We start from the raw sequence: 23,538 nt of genomic DNA, 5'->3' as shown, positions 1-23,538 counted from the left end.
ATTAATATGTAACATAAGTTAAAAACAAAAATTTTACAAATCTTAACTAGAATTAGACAGAAAAACAGAGTTAAATACTGGGTGCGAATGTCTAAGGCATCTTTCAATAGAAAAAAGATCTAGACGTCTTTACAAAGCAGGAATGAAGCTTTACAAGGTCACATTATATTTTATTTCTTACAAACTGTACAAAGTCCTTTCCTTCCAGGCCGGCTATGCCAACCAATCTATGCAGCTTAACTGTTTTTGTTTTTTTCTTTTATTTATTATCCTACATATAGTGTCCAACAGACACGCTGTATTTACATGTTCAAACATGACAACATAAATATGAATTTTTCCATCATTCCCAATGGCGTTGCATGTCTTCAGACACTTTCTTTAAAAACATACACCAAATATTGGCCACCGTAACTTTACATTATCTGTTGCCGCTGTGAAGCATTTACAGGAAATCGTATCAATGTGTTTTAAAAAATCAGCTTTTTGGTCAAATTTCTCTGCGGCGTGCAAAGGTTTCTGTGAGGCAGTGCTGTATTATTAAAACGAACCTTAGTAAAAGGTAAAAGTCCTGATCTGATGGCACCAAGCTAAATTTGACCAAAAGACTTGTAAAATATAAGTTTGGTGAATCTTTTTAAACACAGGAAACTCAGAACACCAGGCTTAAAACTGATTTATGAGATGCTGGTTAAAAATAAAAGAGCACATCATATTGAAATGGATCCAAACAGTATTTCTGTAAAGAAGACTGTACACACGGCCCAGAGACGTCTCAAGCATTAATTCAGAAGTAAAGCTATCATATAGCAGGCGGGGGAGGGGAGGGTGATGTAAGGTTTCTTCTTTCATTGTTGCATCTTGAGACATGACTGTCATCTCAGGCCAAATAATAAAAAATCCAATCACATGCACAGATGTGTAGGCCATAAATCACCAACACAGTAAAACAGAATAAAAGAACCCTGGAATTTTCCTTGTCCTTTCCATCAGGACATGACGAGTAAACAGGGCTGGAATCATATCTAATTTACTCATTTTATTTCTTTACTGATTTATTCTGACCATTTCCTACAAATAAAACACAGTGAGTTAATACCCACCACTTAAAAAACGTCAGGGAGAGTCAACTTTTGGCTGAAATTTACACAAAATGTAATAAGCTGATGCTACACTGATACCATTTCCTGACTGTGGGACATTTAAATAGAATCATGCGGAGGTATTTCCTTCATCTCAAGTGCTCCATTCATGGTTCAGATGGCTCTTTTTTGTGGTTAATCATCTTGTTAAAGAACAGCATGTTGTGCAATAAACACTAAATACTTTTTAACTCTTTAATGTGCACGTACATCTGTTCAAGGGTTGAGTATTTATTTAACATGATCTCTAACAAAGTGATAAACTATAAAACAAATAAAAATGTCTGAACCATGAATGATGTTCTGTTTCAGTGACAGTTGTATCTAAACGGTCCTCTTCCTCATCCTGTACACATTTAGACGTCATCAGACGCCTGACACATGACACGTTACCCGCATGTTGTGCCAATAACTAACCGCTGTGGTTAGTCAGTTCAATAAGTAGTTTGAGATGAAGGAATTACCTTCATGATTGTTACACTGATATCCTGAATGTAGGACATTTAAGTAGGAAAATGAAATGTCCTGCAGGACATCAGTGTACCATGGAAAGTGATACCCAGCCCTGAAAATAAACGTACCTGTTGTGGTATCTGAAGTTGCAAACCAGTTATGTAGCAGCAGGTTTACGCCTCACAGGGGGACAGAAGTTGAGCTGGTTATGTACGTCTTTGATCACTAATATTCTAATCAATTTAATCGTAAACACTCAGAGACTCAGCACAGCTTTGACCTTTTTCCAAAACATTTTCCTCCCTAAATCAATTATGTTTATTATTACAGTTTGGGAGAAATGATTGTGTCAAACATGAGAGAACCGGATCAACAAGCCCTCTTTAGTTATAAAAAAAAAAGTCCACACATTTCCACATAGATGGTTTTTTAAATTCTAAGGCAAACTTTTAAAGCATCGTGCCTCCGTGTGACCCCGCTGAGAGCGCAACCTGCTGCCGTCCGGTCTCAGCAGTACCTCAAAGCCAACTTCAGGCTCTTTATTTCCACCTTGTATCTACACGCTGAATTTCAGCCGGCTGCTTTCTACCTGGCGCTGAATCTCAAGCTCTCCTGACAGCAGATGTACATTTAATTCAATCTTTTTAAAGGGTTATTTATTCATGAGAAAAATAAGAGGAAATAATTTTTCCATAATTAAAATAAATTTCTGACGAATTTAACTGTCAGTGAGTTTCAGAGTCTCGGGTGTTGATGTCTGGATAAATTTGTGCTCATTCTTCCTTCATAGAAGTTCATAATTCAACAGAGTGTCTGAAAACACGCCTTCAATTTCAGCCATAGCCGTTTCTGGACTTTAAGACCAAATAAAAAAAGAGAAAAAGAACATAAATAAACTATTAATAACTTTGCTGGATGAGTCTGAAGTCCACGTGGAAGGATTTCTCTGTACACCACGCTACAACGGCGTCCTGGAGGAGTGAGAGGGATCATCGGGGCTTTAATTGGAGCATCTCCCCGTACCGTAGAAGTCACCCCCGCCCCCTCTTCTGTCACACCTTCCTGTAACTCAGTTCTGTGAGCTGGTTTCAGTAAAATGTGGTCATGTCTGCTCACAGGTTCTTGGTGTTTATATGAGTCTTGTAATGCTTCGTCAGGTGGTCGCTCCTCATGAAGCGTTTCTGACACTGGCTGCACTCGAAGCGCTTGTCTCCTGAAGGAAGAAACATTACAGATAGTGATGAGTGACTGAAAGAAAAAGCTTCCAAATAACAGACTTTATAGATGATGTCATCGTTAAGATCTCGTTTGGCTCCAACACATAGTTTTCCTTCCATCATACAAAGCCAACTCTAAAGCAGCTGGGAGTAAAATGCAAATAAAAAGATGCAAATATTTCCAAATCTCATCAACTCATATTTTATTATCAGTAGAAGATAAACTTATAATAAGGATTTGTAAATCTCATAAACAACCTATCAGGTGTTGAAACTGAGACATTTTATCATTGAATTTAAAATATGAGCTGATAGTGAATCTGATGCAGCAACACGTCTGGAAAAAGTTGGATCAGGAGCAACAAAAGGCTGGAAAAGTAACTGGTACAAACCAGAAACCCTTGGAGGAGCATTGGACAACTAATCAGGTTAACTGGAAACAGGTCAATAACATGACTGGGTATAAAAAGAGCATTTCAGAGAGGCAGAGTTTCTCAGATGGAATGATGGACAGAGGTTCACCAATCTGAGACAAACTGGGTCTAACATTTTTGGAATAATTTCAGAAAAATTTTCCTTTAATGAAAAATTGTTAAGACTTTGAAGATCTGATTTACAGTGTATATATAATCAAAAAGTTCAAAGAATCAGGAGGAATCTCTGTGTGCATGGGACAAGGTTGGATGCTGGTGATCTTCTGCATTAAAAGCAGACATGATTCTTTACTGGAAACCACTGCATGGACTCAGGAAGACTTCCAGAAACAACACAGTTCACCCTGAAATCCACTAATGCAGGTTAAAGCTAGTCATGCAAAGAAGAAGCCAACATGACAAAAAGGTGTGCTAACAGGCTAGAAAAACTCATCAGGCGGGCGGGGTCTGTGGTTGGCATAAAGCTGGACTCCCTGGTGACAGTGGCAGAGAGGAGATCACTAAAAAAAAACTACTGGCTATTGTGAATGATGCCAGTCACCCTCTGCACACTGTCACCAGTGCACAGAGAAGCCTGACCAGTAACAGGCTGCTCCTCCCCAAGAGTAGGACCAACCAGCTCAGAGACTCCTTTGTCCCCCGAGCCATCAAACTGTACAACTCTGCATTAGGCAGGAGGGGGAGAAGGAGGGGGGAGAGGGAGGGGGAGAAGGAGGGGGGAGAGGGAGGTGTGCAGTCCGCCTGATACAACACATGCACAATAACCCATACAAACAGTTGCAATAACTTATACGTGCAATAGTGAGCTGGGAATCTGTACCACCTCTACTGTGTGCAATGTTTGTTTATATTATTTTATTTAACTTATCTTTTTTTTTATTGCATTCTATTTTATACTTTTCTTGCACCTTATTGCCTCTATTTTACTTTATACCTGTATATATTATATCTTAGTGCTTATCCTGCTTTACTGTTGGTGTTGTATTGCTGCTGGTACCCAAATTTCCCTGAGGACTTTCCAAAGGGATTAATAAAGTATTTCTATTCTATTCTATTCTAATTAATGTTTTTTTTCCTAAACTGCTTACAAGCAAATATTTACACAACTTTAAAATGTGCGAGATTATTTTAAAAATATCTGTGTTAACGTCTGACTTGTCCTTTGGCAGAGCCAGATTGGTGGTTATGGTAAAAAAGATGGTAATAGTAATACTCCGTGTCACTACAATATGGTCCTCACACATGTAATGCTTTTAAAATCCAAAAATAAAGTTTTCCAAGTTGTCACTGACAGAGTGAATATACTACTGTACCCTGTGCTGCAGCGCCCATGTTAATTAACTGTGCTGCAGACGGCTCAAAAGCTTCATTTCCTACACAGACCCGGGCTGTTTGGAGTCTGACCTGAGATCATGCTCATTTTCTATCATCTTGCTCCTGGTAGCATCATCAGGTACGGTATGGCTGCATGGTTCAGCACATTACAGTTCAGTCTAAATCTATGCTCACAAACAGTAAAAACAGCAATGAAAGTCAAATAACCAGTAACCAGTAGCTGTTCTGTAAAATGGTAAATGGTCTGTATTTATACAGCGCTTTTCTGCACCTGGAATGATACCCAAAGCACTTTACATCATACATCACATTCACCGATTCACACACACATTCACACACTGATGGCGGAAGCTGTCATGCAAGGTGCTCAACCACAACCCATCAGGAGCAATTTGGGATGTGGTGTCTTGCTCAGGGACACCTCGACATGAGCTCGACAGGCCGAGGATCGAACCGGCAACCCTCAGGCAACAAGGCGACCACTTTACCCACTGAACCACATCGCCCCACTGTAATGGGATGCCACAGTAGAGTTAAGCCAGCAACAGATGCAGAGGGACAGAAAAGCCGATCAGATGATCACAGTCCTGATTCAAGGAGCAACAGGAGGAGGAGGAGGAGGAGAGGGAGTCATGCAGCACAGACAAAGCAACTCGAGCAGCAACGTTTGCACAAATGTTTAAAAAGAAAAAAACAGCTAAAGAAGTGGGTGTTGGACCCTCTCACCATGAAAAGCGTGGGTGTCAAAACACCCACATCCCCCACAGATGCGACACCCATGGATGACGGTATGTCTGAGGTTACTGTGGCCCCTGGCAAACAGTCGCATGTGAAGCTTCCACAGCCGCATTATGAACGGTGTCCAACTCACGTCACGACAAAACCTTTTTCTGCTTGTGGCGTATATTGATTTTTGAAAGCACAATGTACAGAAACAGGAATCCATTCTTTTCACTTTCTGCACCAGCTCTTGTAAGGCTGACATAAACACCACTAACAGTTTCATCACTTGCAGCTGCAAAGTGCAAACTGGTTGCAGAAAAGCACAGAAGTGTCATTGACAACAACAAAGCGAAGCATTTGGAGAAACAGTAAAGGTTAAATGATGGCTATGGTTGAGAGCGACAGGTGTCCATTCAGCAGTCTGCTAATTATTTTCCTTGCACGCATGCATTCAGCATTTTTTTTCTCCCACAGGCAGGAATTCCAGCACGGTGCTGGATTCCCATCACTCTTGTATTCTGGACCAAAAGCTCAGTTAAAATGGTCTGAGGCAAAGTGGAAACCTGGATGAAGACTAGAAAGCATGGACGGCGTGTCCTGCAGACTAAAGAGGAGAGGGAGCATCCAGCTTGTTATCAGTGGACAGGTGAAAAGCTGCATCTCTGATGGGATGGGGCTGCATTAGTGCCTATGGCGTGGGCAGCTTCCACATCTGTGAAGCTCCATCAATGCTGAAAAGTACATGGAGGTTTTTTCAGCAACATCTGCTCCCATCCAGACAACATTTCTTTCAGGGAAGACCTTGCAAATTTCAGCAAGACAATGCTGAACCAGATCCTGCATCCATCACAGCAGCTTCACAGGAGAAGAGTCCGGCTGCTGAACTGGCCTGCCTGCAGTCCAGACCTTTCACCAGTACACAACATCTGGAGCATCATGGAACCAGAAATCCAGCAAACAACGTCCAGGACTGTAGAGCAGCTAGAATCCTGCATCAGACCAGAATGGGACAACATTCCTCTCCTAAAACTCCAGCAACTGGTCTCCTCACTTCCCAGACGTTTCCAGACATGTTAGAAGAAGAGGAGATGCTACACCATGCTGAACACCACCCTGGAACTACTTTTTACACCAAGCTGAACACCACCCTGGAACTACTTTTCAAACCGTGCTGAACATCACCCTGGAACTACTTTTTACACCATGCTGAACATCACAATGGAACTACTTTTTACACCGTGCTGAACATCAGCCTGGAACTACTTTTTACACTGTGCTGAACATCAGCCTGGAACTACTTTTCACACCGTGCTGAACATCACCCTGGAACTACTTTTTACACCATGCTGAACACCACCCTGGAACTACTTTTTACACCGTGCTGAACATCACTCTGGAACTACTTTTTACACCGTGCTGAACATCACCCTGGAACTACTTTTTACAGACGTGCTGAACATCACCCTGGAACTACTTTTTACACCGTGCTGAACATCCCCCTGGAACTACTTTTTACACCGTGCTGAACATCACTCTGGAACTACTTTTTAAACCGTGCTGAACATCACTCTGGAACTACTTTTTACACCGTGCTGAACATCAGCCTGGAACTACTTTTTACACCGTGCTGAACATCACCCTGGAACTACTTTTTACACCGTGCTGAACATCACCCTGGAACTACTTTTTACACCGTGCTGAACATCACCCTGGAACTACTTTTTACACTGTGCTGAACATCAGCCTGGAACTACTTTTTACACCGTGCTGAACATCACCCTGGAACTACTTTTTACACTGTGCTGAACATCAGCCTGGAACTACTTTTTACACCGTGCTGAACATCACCCTGGAACTACTTTTCACACCATGCTGAACATCACCCTGGAACTACTTTTTACACCGTGCTGAACATCACCCTGGAACTACTTTTTCCAGTCGTGCTGCTGCATCAGATTCACTTTCAGGTCATATTTTCCATCAGACGGTGAAATGTCTCAGTTTCATTATGTGACATGTTGTTTCTGCTCTATTGAGAATAAAACATGGCTTGATGAGTGTAGCAGTCCCACTACTCTCCAGGTTACTCCTTGGCGAAAATGTTTACTAAGGTTTTATTTTTGTTGGGAATATGACCAGCTCTAGCTGGCTCACTCAGCACGCACATCACAGAAGAACATGGTGATTAGTTGGTCCACTACTCTCTGAACCACAGCCTCACCACTCCCCACTACAGCTGAGCCAAATCCATGCACACCACAATGAGGTTTACAAATCACTGTATTCTGTTTTATTTACATTTTACAAAGTGTCCCAACCTTTTTGGAGTTGGGGTTGTAAACTAGCATCTGCATCCAGCACCTCCTCTCTCACCGTTTTTAAAAGGCTGTTGACCATTAAACTAACAGACGGCTTGCTCTGCCTCACCACACTGTTTTCAGTGTGTTTCCGTGTGTGTTCACATACCTGTGTGTGTCCTTGCGTGCCTCTGCAGCTCGTCGCTGCGCGTGAATCGTTTCCCACAGAACACCCAGTTGCAAACGAAGGGCCTTTCTCCTGTGTGTAATCGGACGTGAGCTCTGAGCAGCGACGTTTTCCTGAACGTTTTCTCGCAGCCAGGGACATGGCAGATGTGTTTTCTTTTCCCCACCTCTCCAGGCCTGCAGAGTTAGCATATACAGATGTTCACAGGTTAAGCCCTTAAGCCTGATCAACATGACAGACATAATCACCCATATTTAAAAGAGAAAACGAGAAAACAGCTTTTATTTTCAACTGTTGCTCAAAGTTTAGACCTTAATGTTCACAAAACAAGAGCTAACGCGTATTTTTGGTCAAACATTAACGTTAAGGAATGATTTTCAACCTGTTTGAAGCTAAATACAAAACATCTAAGGCTACGTTCAGACTGCAGGGCATAATGCTGAATTCTGATTTTTTTTTTGAGTCCGTTGATTTTAAACAGTGCACAATAGTAGAAGTTGTTGAAGCAGAAGGTAAATTCAAAAGTAGACTCCTGAAATAGAAATACATGGTAATTTCCAGCCAGTTTCCATTGGAAGTGGAAAATAACCAACAGGCACACTTTGGTCTTGCCTTGTGGTATCCTTACTAAAATCTTTGTTTTGGCTTTGCCCTTTGCTCAAATCAAATCTGGTACATCTGTAGTCAGTTAATAAAGGTGATCAATAGCATCTGTGTGGATGAAATTATCATTGGCATAGATTTATTCTCTGTCAAAATGAGGGGAAAAAACAGGTGAGGGTAGAAATTAAACATTTCTATTCTTTATTATTAAAATTTACTCAGGCATATTAACAGGCACATAATTTCTGAGACTGGGAATGCATTCAGAGAGGTCCCTAGATGTCCTTAAGCATGGTACACACATAAGAGAGATTTTTGTTTTATCTGTTAGAGATAAAAATATTCCCTTCAAGCCTTTTAATTCAATTCTGTTTGAGCCTCTCCACAGAAAGCTGGAAAACCATAGAAACTCACCTCTTGTCTGCATCTTTACAGTTTGGGCAGGTACAGGCCATGCGTCGTTTTTTCTCTCCTGGCTGACTAGGCAGCTCTAGCATGAGGGCCTGGTCTACCTGGATGGTAGGTTGGCCTTGTGCCGCCGCCAGCTGGAGCCCTCCGCCCTGCATCGTCTGCACGGTGAGATGCTGCTGGCCTGGCAAGCAGAGGAAGACATGGTGTAAGAGACACAGCACAGCTTCTCTAAAGATCCAATCAGACCATCAGCTGATGGACAAAAAGCCAAAATTAACTAGAATATTCATTTACAGTAAAAGAAAACAGCAGATGTGAAAGAACTGAGTTAAAATGTGTTTTTTCTTTTTGTTTATGGAAACTAAACCAGTACAGTCTGCTCACACAGCTGATCACAAACTCATACAGAAGCAAAACCGAGCAGCTGAAGCTGCACAGTAGAAAACAGGTGGGACAGAGTGGACACTAAAAGATTATATAATGTAATATATGGGAGAAAATGATCAACTCCATTCACGTAAAAGAGAAGTGAGCGCCCACAGATGGAGGAAACTGTTGTCCATAAACTACCAAACCAACTGCTCGGCATCTACAAATACAAGTGGAAACAAAAACTCTCTGTAACACATTAAATCATTTTTCATTTTCTTAATGCACATGTGAAACAACATGTAGTCAACACAGCGTCAACGGAGCAGAAACAACGTCTGGGTCATGTGACTCGTCTCATATGAAAGAAATCAAATCCAGTCGCATGTTATCTGTGTTTTCCATTTTTATTCTGAGCACAAATCAGAGGACTGATAATGGCTCATTATCAGATTTTTTTTATCTGATCCACCCTCCCAATCCTGAACTTTTTTCATCCAGATGAGTTATTTTGCTTAAAAAAAAAATAAACAAAAAAAAAACAACAAAAGAAATGAAGAAAATGGATATTTTGGGTTTTGTTACTGATGTGCTGGTCACTGGTGGAGCTGAGAATCCGCCCGTTGTGCCACCTGCCACGTTATGGCTGCATCTCTAGTTTTAACTTTCTGCTTTGCAGGTTGTCCCATTCTCCCTAAAGTTTAGTTACATTTTCTACAAGCCCATACTCACATACTTTTAATCTCATTCAGTTTGTGACCTGTTAACAAGTAATATATTCATTTTATCTCATTAGATTAAAACCATTTTAACGTTAAATATTTGTATCTGAAATGAAAATCAAGTTGGAAACCAAGCCATCCCTCAGCTTACCCCCTGCGTTGGTGATAGTAACAGGAACTCCTTGAACTTGAACCCCATTGATGCTGATAGTCTGCACTGCTTGAGACGCTGAGGAGAGCTGTGGGGTGTTGAAAGCAATCATTCCACCTGCGGGGGCAATCTTGGCCAGAGTCCGCTCCTTTCTGCCCCCTGTCTGTGTCCTCTTGGTGCCGGCCGGCGGCGTTGTAGTGGCTGGGGCAACAGAGGTGACGGGGCTTGTTGTCGTGGAGACGGAGTCTTGAAGATTGACTGACTGCCACTCACCCGATGTCGTTTTAAAGAGGATCTGCAAAAAGAAAAGGTCAACGTTTTAAAGTTTGCAATAGTGATGACTTACAGATTTCCCTCAATCAAAAATAGGAAATAAAACGTAGATTATCAAGAAAAAAAAGACTTTAGAAGGATGCAGTGCTTCAGAGATGAACAGAAGAGCCAAAAGCTATACACTATATCTAAGAACTTACAGTAGCTATATATCATATCACTCTCAATGCAAATCTATGTCAAATAAGGAATAAAAAAAGAGTTTGCATGTAGTTTTAGGCCCACAAAAAACAATCATCCAAGCTTCTTATTGAGGTTCAGCAATTTAATACAGAGGAACAGTTTTAAAAGACACTTCATACAAAACAGTCTCCATTGACAAAGTCTCATTTAGATTAGTGGTGGTGACCATTTATCAGCTGAAAAGAGAAATTAACTGTTTATTTATCAGCTCCACCTGTTCAACTTCCTGTTAATAGAAATATCTACTCAGCCAATCACGTGACAGCAGCTCAACACATGTAGTCATGTAGACATGGTGAAGGCGACCTGCTGAAGTTCAAACTGAGCATCAGAATGAGGAAGAAAGGCGATCTAAGAGACTCTGAACGTGGCATGGTTGCTGGGAGCGGTTGATGGTGCCCTGGTTCCTGCCCTGGGGTGCAGCTGGGGTGCATTGGGGTGGGTGCTGGCCCGTGCCGGATAGTTGTCTGGGGTGGCGTTGCGGTGTCCGCTGCTGCCTTTCTCGACACATTGGGGCCTGTTCCTTGTGACCGCGGGGGCTCTTTCTGGGGATTAAGTTTGTGCTCTGAGATTGCTGCTGATTGCCCAGGTCTCTGAGCCACCCTACTCTGCCTCTAGCCTCCAGAGAAGCATGATCGCATTTGCATAATCACACTCATCCCTGCTCATTCCTCATACTCTGCATGCTGACAGTCACTGGCTTCTCCAGTGGGTTTATAGATTAAGAGGTATTTTTGTTTAGGTTTGGTTGTATTTCTGGTACTTTGGTTGTTGTTGTGATACACGTTGTTGCTGTCTTGGTTATTTTTTGTGACCTCCTGATGATTGTCTGCTTAGTTTACCTGTATAAAAGTAAAATATGTGTATATGTGTAAAAGTACATATATAAATATATATGTATATATATATGTATGTATATATATATATATATACATATACATATATATATATATATATATATATATATATATATATATATATATATATATATACATATATATATATATATATATATATATATATATATATAAATGTAAAAGTTTCTCATTGTCTTTTGAGAGCAGTTTCCTGCCCATTTTCTGGGTTGGGTTTTTACTGACAAAGAGAAATGTTGGTTCTTTCTTCATTTTAATAAACCCACTTTCTCCTGATTCCATCAGATGCACCGCTGCAGCAGGACCAGATGGACTGCAGCCTCTGCATGCGGATTCTGTGTGTTCAGAGCCAATAATACTAACAGGTTAACATGCCCATCCCTAGCTTTATTACTTTCTTATGTTTTTAACATTCTGTGGGTCTAGCGTCCTCTTTGTTTAGCAAGTAGATGAGAAAGTGGGCCAGTCAGAAGTTGGGATTGAACCTGGGCCGGTTTCTTTGCCAAGTGAACTAAACGCTGCACCAACAGCAACAACAAAAGTTACTGTTGTGCAGGGGAGAGTGTGAGTGCGGGGTTATATGGCGTAGAGGTTGGAGTAGGTGGAGGGTGGGCTCCTGGGGCCCTGGACCCTTCACCTGGGCTACCCTGGATGGCCGGTCCTTGGCGGGGGTCAGCGACTGCCGATCTTGGCCCACTGGGGCCTGTGCCCCAAGACTGCAGGGGGATCTGGCTGGGGCTCTCCTCTGCCACCCTCCAGGTGGGGCTGGGGTTGTCTTTGAGGTGGGGTAGTTTGGGTTAGTGCTCTGGGGTTGCTACTTAGGGTCTCTGGGCTGCCCTGGTCTGCCTCTAGCCTCTGTAGAGGCGTGGTTGGATTTGCAAGATCTCACTCACCACTCTTCATCACTGATCACTCCTTACTCCTCATCCTCTGCATGCTGACACTGAGCTGTCCAGTGGGTTTTTATATACTAAGAGATCATTTTCTGTGTTTGTATCTGGTTGTTGTTGTGATGCGTTTGTGATATTTCTTTTTGATTTGGTTATTGTTTAAGAGCTCTTAACCACTGGCAGCTCTGTTATTCTGTAAAAGCTGTAGGAATCTTTCTGGTGTGTTTATGTAGGTGTAGCAGTTTGTTGTCTGGTGATAATGTGGATTGAAGGGTCGTTGCTTCTGTCTGTGGTGTTTTTGTCTACTCTTTCGTCTTTCCCTTTTTCTTGTTTTTGCTGTCTTCCTTCTTTTTCTGTCCCCTCTGGTCAGATCCAGCAAGATTACATAGATTCCATGATTCAAAGGAAATAAATAAATAAATGAATCAGATCATCACGAGGAGCCTTATACCCATAAGCCTCCCCTTGGCAAAGCAAATTTGTTCGGCACGATACAGCAGCCAGATTATCATTCTGCTGCTATGATGCTGGACAGGACAGGTTAAAAAAAAAAACAAACACCAACATTATTTTTCTTTTCTTTCCATCTTGTCTTTTTGTTCCTGAAGAGCAACATGTCTTTGATGGTTTAGTAACCATAAAGCTCTGGTCTGTTGCCTACACTATTAGGAAAACTGACAGAAACAGCTGCTAAATTTTCCACCTCCACACCGAGCTCCGGAGGCTGAGGAGAGGTGATTCCTCATGGGTGAAGCAGCAGCTAGCTTCAGGGTTAGCTCCCTTCACTTTACCCATCAGTGGTGAAGCAGGTCACTGCTGGAACTAGCAGAGCTGTGTGGCTAAAACTGGTAGCAAAACATTCACTACTAACCAGGAAGTTTCTCACAGCGACTTTCTCTGCTCCAACGTTAGAGTACAACGTGACAGTGTAGAAAAGACAGCAGGTGTTAACTGATACCTGTGTTGGTGACTGGTCTGTTGAAGAGACCTGCAGACCCGAAGAGACAGACTGTCTCTGTGGGACGGGTGGCAATGTAGCAGAGGCAGCCTGAACGACCTTCAAGGCCTGCTGAGGGATCTGAACCAGATGAGTGTCTGGCTTAGGCTGGACCAACTGGACCTGTTGCACCATAGCTGGCTGCCCAGGACTCTGCACAATCAGCAAGTTGTTCCCTGCCTGTTCATTAAGAAAAACAAACAACTGGTTAAAAAAATACTTCATAAAATAAGATAGTATGTTAGTGATTCTAGCATCTTTTACTCAAGAATCAACTGAAGTTATTCTGTTACGAAAAATTCAAGATTTAGTTAATAGTTTTTACAGCATTGTTGACAAAACTGTACAGATTAGCAATTTCAACATCCTTCAGTCAAAGTAAACGTTGAGCCTGGAACAATTTCCAGATACTGTTAACATCCTCAATGCCAAGAATCAACCTTGTGCTAGCTTGCAGAACATTGCACATGCATTGCAAAGATGGTCTGTGTAACCAAGCCTTACATTCTTATATCCAAAATCCACTTCCAACTAATTTAGGGGTGCTCAAATCCAGTCCTCGAGGTCTATTATCCTGCAACTTTTAGATGCAAGCCTTCTCCAACACACCTGAATTTCATCATCTGCACATCATTCAGCAGTCTAGAGGCCTGGTAACGAACCATTCTTTTGATTCAGGTGCGTTGGAGAAGCGATGTATCTAAAAGTCGCAGGAAGTGGCTCTCGAGGACAGGAGTTGGGCACCCTTGAAATAATTTTTTCTGATCTTGTCCTGGAGTGATATACCAGGCAAGAACAGAATGTGTAAGATTATTAATCATATGTTTATTATTTCTTACCAAGTTACTAAATCCTAAAAAAAAAACCTGAACTCCGATAGGGAACAGACTCAGTAACCTGTCGGAGTTCAGTCAGTCAGATGATTGACATGCAGTATGAGGGCACCTGTGTAGAATGTTGGTGCCTTTCTACGTTAGAAACATCATCTAGTGTGGGTACCTGTATGATGTTGTCACCAGCTTCTATGACTATGGTTTCCATCTGCTCTGGAGGTGGGGAGGCAGCTTGTGTGGGAGCAGAAGGTGGAGGTTCAGCAGGCAGAACCACTTTCTTCTTCCTCCCTCGCCTTCCTTTTTCAGGGGTGGGAGGGGCAGCTGCCATCTCCGTGACGATGGGAGTCCCTCCCACCTCCCCGGTAGCCACATTGAGAGGAAGCGTGAGCCCACTTGGCAACTGCACCATATTTGCCGCTGTGTTGTTCGGTTTCCGTACTTTAAGAGAAGGCTTGATAGCTACAGTCTTCTGCGGCGTGATGGGGGTGGCGGCTGTAGCTGGGCCCGGTACAGTCATAGGAGTGGTGATGAAGGCCTGGTTGGTACCTGGTATAAGCTGGATCTGGCCTCCCTGTGGCATCACCTGAATAGTCTGGGGACCCTGGATCTGTGGCACCACCTGGTACTGGATATTGGTGGGGCCAGAGGTGTTGGTGCGGGCAGGGCTCTGCTGGATGGTGAGGACGATGGGGCTGCCGGGGGCTGTGGAGCCCAAACTGGCAGGAAGCTGGATAACATTCCCCTTGGTGGAAAGGAAACCCAGGTTTTTGGGTGGAGCAGGGGCGATAGGAGCTGGCTTTATGGGAAGAAGTCTGCGAGGTTGTGGCTGCGCTGGAGGAGAGGTGATGGGGGTCTGAGCAGCAGGAGGGCCAATTTTACTGCAGGTGGCAGCCAGGAGGGCTAGAGGAGAGGGCTGGGTGTCCTGTAGGGTCAAACATAAGCAATGTCTACATTAAAACCAGCATTAGAGGAAAGAGTTCAGCATTAACAGCTAAATACAATGAGGTAATGGACATTTAAAGTTAAAATACACAAATAAAAAGAGAAACAGGTAAGTCTCCACTACACAAGAATCACAGGGTGGTGTGGTAGGTGTGAGTTTCCACCTGCAAAGACTTTGTGTCCCTCTTTGGTCTGTATGTGTGATCCTCAAGCTGCAGGGCGAGGACGCAATCTACATGAAAATCAGCTTCAGCACAAATCCGACCTGGTGCTAACATGAATCCTGGGTGATCAGACCACAGGTGGACACCACTAAGAACACACTGAGTTCTGATTGTGCAGACCCCATTCAGAGGTGGTCCCAGACACTTGTGTCACATTCTTATTACATCAGGTCCACCTGCTGACCTGATGGTAGACCATATAAGTTGCTAGAGTTGCAGAAAGATGTTTTGTTGCTCAACTTGACAATGCTGAGATAGTGAAAACTTCCTGGACAGTGTCAAAAAACTCTGATGTGTCCCGTTGGGCCTTTTTAACCCTTACATACTGTTTGGGTCAAATTTGATCCGTTTTGACATTTGACAGCACTGAAAATACTCCAAACATCACTCTTTTTGTCTGAAATTTGATGAATATTCCTAAAGAGAAACAAAAATGAAAATATTTTTAAATTCTATACTTACGTATAGGTGCTACAAATTTTTGCACACTGAGGCTATTTTGGGTCAAATTTGACCCGTAAGTGTTTAAATGGATTTTACATCTACCAGGGTGGGTCAAATAAAGGAAAACTGTGCTTTTAGGGAATCTAGGAATTGTGAAACTGTACATGCCATGTTTCTGTGTTCTATTTTTTTTTTAATCTAATTTATTTATTTATTTTAATGAGACAGAGGCAGATACAGGTGCTTAGATGTTGTCGTTTGAACTGTCTGCGTTCCCACTACATTTGCCGTGGTTTAAACAGAAACAGACACCTGCTGGTCTTTCAAGGTGCATGGGGGACCAGGAAACAGTAAAGTAGAATAGAATAGAATAGAAAATACTTTTTTAATCCCTTTGGAAAGTCCTCAGGGAAATTTGGGTACCAGCAGCAATACAACACCAACAGTAAAGCAGGATAAGCACTAAGATATAATATATACAGGTATAAAGTAAAATAGAGGCAATAAGGTGCAAGAAAAGTATAAAATAGAATGCAATAAAAAAAAAGATAAGTTAAATAAAATAATATAAACAAGCATTGCACACAGTAGAGGTGGAACAGATTCCCAGTTCACTATTGCACGTATAAGTTATAGCAACTGTTTGTATGGGTTATTGTGCATGTGTTGTATCAGGCGGACTGCACACCTCCCTCTCCCCCTCCTGCCTAATGCAGAGTTGTACAGTTTGATGGCTCGGGGGACAAAGGAGTCTCTGAGCTGGTTGGTCCTACTCTTGGGGAGGAGCAGCCTGTTACTGGTCAGGCTTCTCTGTGCACTGATGACAGTGTGCAGAGGGTGACTGGCATCATTCACAATAGCCAGTAGTTTTTTTAATGTTCTCCTCTCTACCACTGTTACCAGGGAGTCCAGCTTCATGACGACCACAGAGCCCGCCCGCCTGATGAGTTTTTCCAGCCTGTTAGCACACCTTTTTGTCATGTTACCCCCCCAGCAGACAACAGCATAAAAAAGCGTACTAGCTACCACAGACTGATAGAACAAGTGGTGAAACAGCAGAGGTGTGGTCAAATATGGAGTAGAAAGAGAACAGAAGTCATGCAGAGGTCAAACAGTGCCGTGACACAGAAGCAGGATCTGCACCTGCAAACACCTGCAATGGAATAAAATAAACTACGAATCAATAAACGTGGGTTGGGAGGGTGGTGGTACAGGACACATAACATTATAAAAAGGTACATGAGCCGTCACTTCAATGATGGATATCATGGTAGCAACACATAATGGGCGACATGCTCTTTGTCTGATCTTCCAAGTAGAGAAGGATTATAATGATTAGGACATGGATGTGTAGTTACACAGTTACAGAATTAAAAAAAAAACACAAACTGTGCCATTTGTTGGTCTTTACTTCACACAAGAAGCCAACACAAAGGGACAGAGGAGTCGGAGATGCAACTTCTGTCCTTCAAACAACTGTAAAAATGACAGAAATTAGTTTATAATAAGCATTTTATTGTTTAGTGTTTTGTGTTTCAATGATAAATGTTAAATTAATATTGATAATCATGGGGTGGTGTTTAGCTTAACTGGTTGAACCAGCAGCTCGTGTACGGAGGCTGCAGCTCTCTGACGAGGTGCTTGTCCCCACCTGAGCCCTTTGCTGTAAGTCTCACCTTCTCCACCGTCCTTTTCCATACACTAACTGTGAAATAAAGACCACTAGAGCCAAAAAATAAAAAATATAGCTATGATTTCTTATGATATAGCAGGTTTTAGCAAGTTTTTAAAGCTTTTATGTTTTCTGTAACACAGGACATGCTATTGTGTAATAGTAGATGTTTTTACCCAAAAAACGAGTGTTGTAAAACCTAAAAAACACATTGTTCCTGCTCTCTGAAACATTTATAAAGAATTGATCATGCATTTATCTGTTGCTAAGACATTCTTAATAGATCTGTAGTTTAAGATTTGGTGCATACAATTACTATGAAGGAAATCTTAGCCCGGGTCAAAACTGAGGAATTTACACAGGTAACTACAAAATGTGCAATCATGCTACTTCATCAACCAATAACATTTGTCTCATGATACAACACCAATTTAAAACTGGCTAAACCACACTGGAAAAATGGCTCTGCAGGAAACTTTGAGGGGGGACCTTTTTCACTGCTGCACCACTAAAACATGCAGCACAGAAGTCGTGTTACTGTGATGTTGAGCGATGAAAATGGATGGAGAAAGTTCAGAAAGTGAAGCTGTAGCAGATGCAGAATATGATGATGTATCTGTTGTCTGGAGATACTTTGGTTTTAAAAAGCTGGACATGGACCAAGCTACTAGTTACTGAAAATGATGTCCAAATAAAATTGCCATTGAAGGCGGTAACATCAACAATCTGCTGCATCATCTCAGCAGCAAACATGCTTAGAGAGCCAAAAACATCTTAAACTAAGATCAGCACCCTCCACCTCTTCAGGCAAAAGTAGAAAAAGCTGCAGAACGCTTCAGTTAGATGTCACTTGTAAACATGTTTCCTAGAGTCACTGAGTTCAACAAAAAGAAGCAACGCCGTCACAATCCAGACAGCAAAAAACTGGCTCTGACAAAAGAAAGATGGAATCATGAGAAAGACACTGGATCTCAAATAGTATCACAAATATTGTGCATATTAAAGTGTTTGGGGTTTTTTGTACACATGCAATGCTCATGACAATGGAATAGACACTTCTTAGTGAATCTATCTCCATCAGAGAAAAATGTGGTTAACACCCAGTCATGACTGGAAAAAACATTGTCGTCAGACACCATGAAATCATTCAACTTTTGAAAATCACTGCAATTTATAATGTTGGTCATACTAACCAGCTCTAATTCATCATCATTAATATTTTAAAGTCAGACAGTCACCATGTGGGCTTGACTGATCTGAATACCTGTAGCTGCTACTACTGAACAGTAATTTATCATCATGTTCCTACGTTTCTCCTTATAAAAATGACAGCAAAGATGAATGTTTTTATCAATTATCTCTTGTTTTGTTTGGCCATCAAACTGTCATTAAAACTGTTCATTTTAGAGCATTTTAGATTCCTAGAGTAAAGCTCAGTTAGTATAAAGCTTAATAACATATCAGAAATTACTACTGAGCCACATGACTAATGGGGACAAATGCACTGCTGTAAACCTCAGTGTACAGTAACATTGTGGTTTAACAGAGATGATGATGATATCAGGAGCATGCCAAGAGCTGCTGAATAAAAAGTCCAACGTTACTCACTTGTGTAGAAGTGGTAGAGGGCTGAAGGTATTCACTGGGACTGACAGCAACAGTGGTGGCCATACTGTCCTGTTGTTCTGGAAAACACAAAGTCGAGTCAAAATCAGGCAGCATGCAGATCTTTCATCACATTTTTCTCTACCACATTTCGTTCAGAGGTGGATATCAAACCAGATTTAATGTAGCATCGAGGGAACTGTGTGTCTGACAAACACTGTAAGAACACAGAATCCATGACAGTCTATGACGACATTGACAGGGATTTGAATAAAATATCATTCAGTCACATCAAATTACACACACACACACACACACACACACGTATACATACATATATATATATATATGTATATATATATACACATATACATATATACATATGCACTGCTCAAAAAAAAATAAAGGGAACACTTCAACAACACAATGTAACTCCAAGTCAATCACACTTCTGTGAAATCAAACTGTCCACTTGCAGCTGTGGAGAACGTTCTGCTTCCTGCAACATCCTCCAGCATGACCGGTTTGGCAGTGGGTCAGTAATGGTGTGGGGTGGCATTTCTTTGGGGGGCCGCACAGCCCTCCATGTGCTCGCCGGAGGTAGCCTGACTGCCATTAGGTACCGAGATGAGATCCTCAGACCCCTTGTGAGACCATATGCTGGGGCGGTTGGCCCTGGGTTCCTCCTAATGCAAGACAATGCTAGACCTCATGTGGCTGGAGTGTGTCAGCAGTTCCTGCAAGACGAAGCATTGATGCTATGGACTGTCCCGCCTGTTCCCCAGACCTGAATCCAATTGAGCACATCTGGGACATCGTGTCTCGCTCCACCCACCAACACCACGTTGCACCACAGACTGTCCAGGAGTTGGTAGATGCTTTAGTCCAGGTCTGGGAGGAGATCTCTCAGGAGCATGCCAGGTGTTGTAGGGAGGTCATACAGGCACGTGGAGGCCACACACACTACTGAGCCTCATTTTGACTTGTTTTAGGGACAGTACATAAAAGTTGGATCAGCCTGCAGTGTGTTTTTCCACTTTAATTTTGAGTGTGACTCCAAATCCAGACCTCCATGGGTTAATAAATTTGATTTTCATTGATAATTTTTGTGTGATTTTGTTGTCAGCACATTCAACTATGTAAAGAACAAAGTGTTTAATAAGAATATTTCATTCATTCAGATCTACGATGTGTCATTTTAGTGTTCCCTTTATTTTTTGAGCAGTGTATATATTCATATATATATATATATATATATATATATATATATATATATATATACATATATATATATATACACATATATAAAAATGTGTGTGTGTGTGTTTCTGTATCTCAGAGCTTACTATTGTTTATGCAGCAGAAATTAATCCTCATTTAAATGATTCAATCTCCACTTAATAAATTCTAGGATTTTTTTTCCTGTGAATGTGTGTATATCTGATTGATATGGCAACAGAAGCCTTTGTTTTCTTTAATAGGCAAGTAAAATTCATATTTCTAAAAGAAATGTTCCTTTGTCCTTTTCTTCTGAATGAAACTGACGTCTTTACATCAAACATCCAGCTGTTTTTTGTGAAAACTTAATTTAGCCAGCATGATTATGAGAGATATGTTTTCCTTGAAAAAGTTTAAACACAAACAACACTGAGAAACAAACTGAGAATAATTCAAATGCTCTTTAAGAAAAGAAGTTCACTCTTGAGCTTCAGAGAAGGCCAGAAAAACAAAAGCAAAAACACATTTTCATTTTCAATTACCAAAACAAGTTAAAGATGTTGTTAAAGTAGTAAACTTGAAAACACTGAATTCCACTTTTACCAGAGTAAACTTCAAAACAACCTACACACAAGACATGTTCATCTGCTTTAAAAACATTTCTTCCAAAGTTAATTCAAACACATTCGAAACTGTACAGTGTGCACTGTGCCCTTCCTGCATGAAGTGTTGACTTTAAAGATTTAAAGGAACAGGAGTGATGGGGATATTTTCAAAATGTCTGCATTCATGACTGTAAAAGTGTGAAGAAACATTTGTATTGCTGAATACATCGTCTGTTTTCTGACAAACAAAAGCAGACCACATGATAGCCACAGACATTGGTCAACAACCAGCAGTATTTGGGAGAAATGAGAAGTGCCCAGGCTGCTTTACACTTCTTAAAATTTGGATCACTTCAATATAAACTGCACAATCATCTCCCGCTACCTCTTTTTATTTTTATTTTACTGAATTAGAAAACTGAAAAAGGTTAGAAAAAATTAGCTGTGTGACTTTAAGAATGTGAGCATAACACGTGAAAGCCATTAACAGATAATAATTTGACCCATATATGACAAACTCTGAAAGACAAAAGCTGCTTTTTTCTTTTGGGGGGTGTCAGCTTCACCCTTATTGATAATAACCTCGCGTGTTTTTAGTGCTTGCCTCATTAATGACAACCACGATCAACGCAGCTGAATAATTATGATTTAACTTCACCATCAAATCCAGACTTTCAGGAAAATCTCTGAGCTGCGATGGAATTTTTAGAGCCATAGTGAAGGCTAATCCCACAGTGCTTAATAAGAAAGAAAAATTCAAATGTTTAACACACACCAGCAATACTGTCTATATGACTTTAAGTCTTATTTTGAATTATGCACAAAATAGAGCACAGCGCCGCCATCAAAGACGTCCTGTTGGGTTGCCCCGTACTGGACAACCAGCTAACGCTACCAAGCTAACTAGCTATACTGACCTACCGGGGAACATTAAACTTGCTAGCTAAGGCTAATTTAGTATCTGTGCAGCTAACTTTTCCTTACCCTCAAACCAATGAGGTAACCTAACCTTCATTGTCATGATTCACTGCTGTGTAGTACAATTAATCGTGACACAAATGCATAGTTTTTTTTTAGGGTGGGTGAAAAAAAACGGGGAGAGGAGTATCAGCAACATAGCCTCAACTAGCATTTTAGCTATCTAACGCGCAGCTAGCAAGTCAAACTCTCTTTGATAACGTTACAGAAAAGGCAGCCCATTTCCGGAAGTGCATTGCTTATTTTGGTACACGCAACCAAAAGAATTACACTAACAAACACTTATTAGTGAAACCAAATGTCCAGTGCTTTTCTACTCAATATAAAATATAATGTTTTTCGAAGTAGAATGTAATATAAACACCAATGTTTTAATTCCTACCCACCGCTCATGACGACATTCGCTCTCCGCAAGCCTTGAAGACCGAGCCCATGGAGGAATCCGCCCGTGCTGCTACACCAATCCACGACAAAGATGTCTTGAGTGGCAGCTGTCTTGACCAATTACCTATGAAAGCATTTGTGATTGAAATTATGCTTAACCAATTGTAAAGCAGTATTTTAGAACATTTGTAGACGTACTCAGTTGAACCAATGGGATGTCAGGATTGTGCTCAGAAGGGCGGATCATAAGAGATGAACGATAAGCAAGTAAGTGCCCTATCACAACAGGAGCATTGATTCACTGACATCTGCAATGGCCAATGTGAATTTTGAGGGGCAGGTCGGTGAAAACCAGAATGACAACCGTATTGATCAATAAGAATAAAGTCACTATTGCTTCGCTTCTTCAAACTGTTCCACGCATAGGAGCGGACCGTTATGTGTGACAGTGCGGATTTAGGCAAGCTAAACGGATTAAAAGTTCATTTTAAGGCTGTGAACTCTCCACGAAACAATGTAATGTTTAGATCGTATATAGTTAACCATAAACGATTTATATCTGACATACATAATGAGTTACCAGCAACAGCTGGCGAAACTACAGTCCTACCATACGCAAGCCGTTAGTTGAATCCCATTGTTCTCACAGTTCGCACAAAAGGCTGCGTTTTTAAACTCAAAGGCCCTTTGACTACACGAGGCAATCTGCTTGTAATTGCTAATCCAGTTGTGAATAAAGCATTTTAAAGAGTTGGCGGACTGAGAACTTTAGCTCAATAAATCAGTATACTGTAAGTAACAATCATAGATATGACAGAGCTGTATTGATCTTTTGCTCATGATATCCTGTTTAATTCTCTGCATTTTCTGTGCATCTGTCCATGTTAATTTTTATTTAATGTCTTTTTTCGATGGTTTGCATACACAGCCCCAACTGAGACAAGCTGGGATGCTGTGTAAATGTAAATAAAAACAGAATTCAATTATTTCCTAATCAAATCAAGCCATATTTTATTCCCAGGAAAACATTAACAACTTATCAGAAGTTGAAACCGAGACATTTTACTATTTCATCTGATGCAGCAACACATCTGTAAAAAGATATGAAGACCTTGTGGAAGACTGCCAGAGACGGGTGGCAAGGCCGCTGCCATCCTGTAGTAGTGGGCTGCAGAGGCTTTGCAGGACTGTACACCATACTGGGCTTAAGTGGGCCAGCAAAGAGGACAGCCATCAGGGCTGTAACTGACACAGCTGAGAGAGCTTCCAGATGGCTGTGGATAAAGAGGGTGAGCCATAGTCTAATGCTGC

At 41.4% G+C, this 23,538-nt stretch overlaps 1 protein-coding gene across 3 annotated transcripts; it reads right to left on the bottom strand.

The window, feature by feature from the left end:
• Positions 1–153: 153 nt before the first annotated feature.
• On the bottom strand, positions 154–22,312 carry sp2 (sp2 transcription factor). Of its 3 annotated transcripts, none has more exons than XM_041982749.1 (8): positions 22,230–22,312; positions 19,046–19,122; positions 14,322–15,077; positions 13,284–13,502; positions 10,045–10,339; positions 8,806–8,983; positions 7,771–7,964; positions 154–2,808 (listed from the first exon to the last, which is right to left on the bottom strand). In XM_041982749.1, exons 1-8 carry the CDS (start codon positions 22,234–22,236, stop codon positions 2,708–2,710), a joined length of 1,827 nt encoding a protein of 608 aa, XP_041838683.1. In that variant the 5' UTR covers positions 22,237–22,312; the 3' UTR covers positions 154–2,707. The 3 variants fall into 3 exon arrangements, with proteins under 3 accessions (XP_041838683.1, XP_041838682.1, XP_041838681.1); XM_041982748.1 differs by lacking the exon at positions 22,230–22,312 and adding an exon at positions 20,389–21,511; XM_041982747.1 differs by lacking the exon at positions 22,230–22,312 and having other exon boundaries at positions 19,046–19,319.
• Positions 22,313–23,538: the final 1,226 nt, after the last annotated feature.

Source organism: Melanotaenia boesemani, chromosome 4 (genome assembly GCF_017639745.1).
Source record: "Melanotaenia boesemani isolate fMelBoe1 chromosome 4, fMelBoe1.pri, whole genome shotgun sequence".
Lineage (NCBI taxonomy): Eukaryota > Metazoa > Chordata > Actinopteri > Atheriniformes > Melanotaeniidae > Melanotaenia > Melanotaenia boesemani.
Note: the sequence above shows the minus strand (reverse complement) of the source record. Positions and strands in the feature narration are given on the sequence as shown.

Coding starts and splice junctions, on each gene's coding strand:
- sp2 (XM_041982747.1), bottom strand. CDS start 19,159: ATGCTGCCTGATTTTGACTCGACTTTGTGTTTTCCAGAACAACAGGAC. Junction 15,078..19,045: donor CCTCTACCACTTCTACACAA/GTGAGTAACGTT, acceptor TTGACCCTACAG/GACACCCAGCCCTCTCCTCT. Junction 10,340..13,283: donor CAGACCAGTCACCAACACAG/GTATCAGTTAAC, acceptor TTCTTTTTGCAG/ATCCTCTTTAAAACGACATC.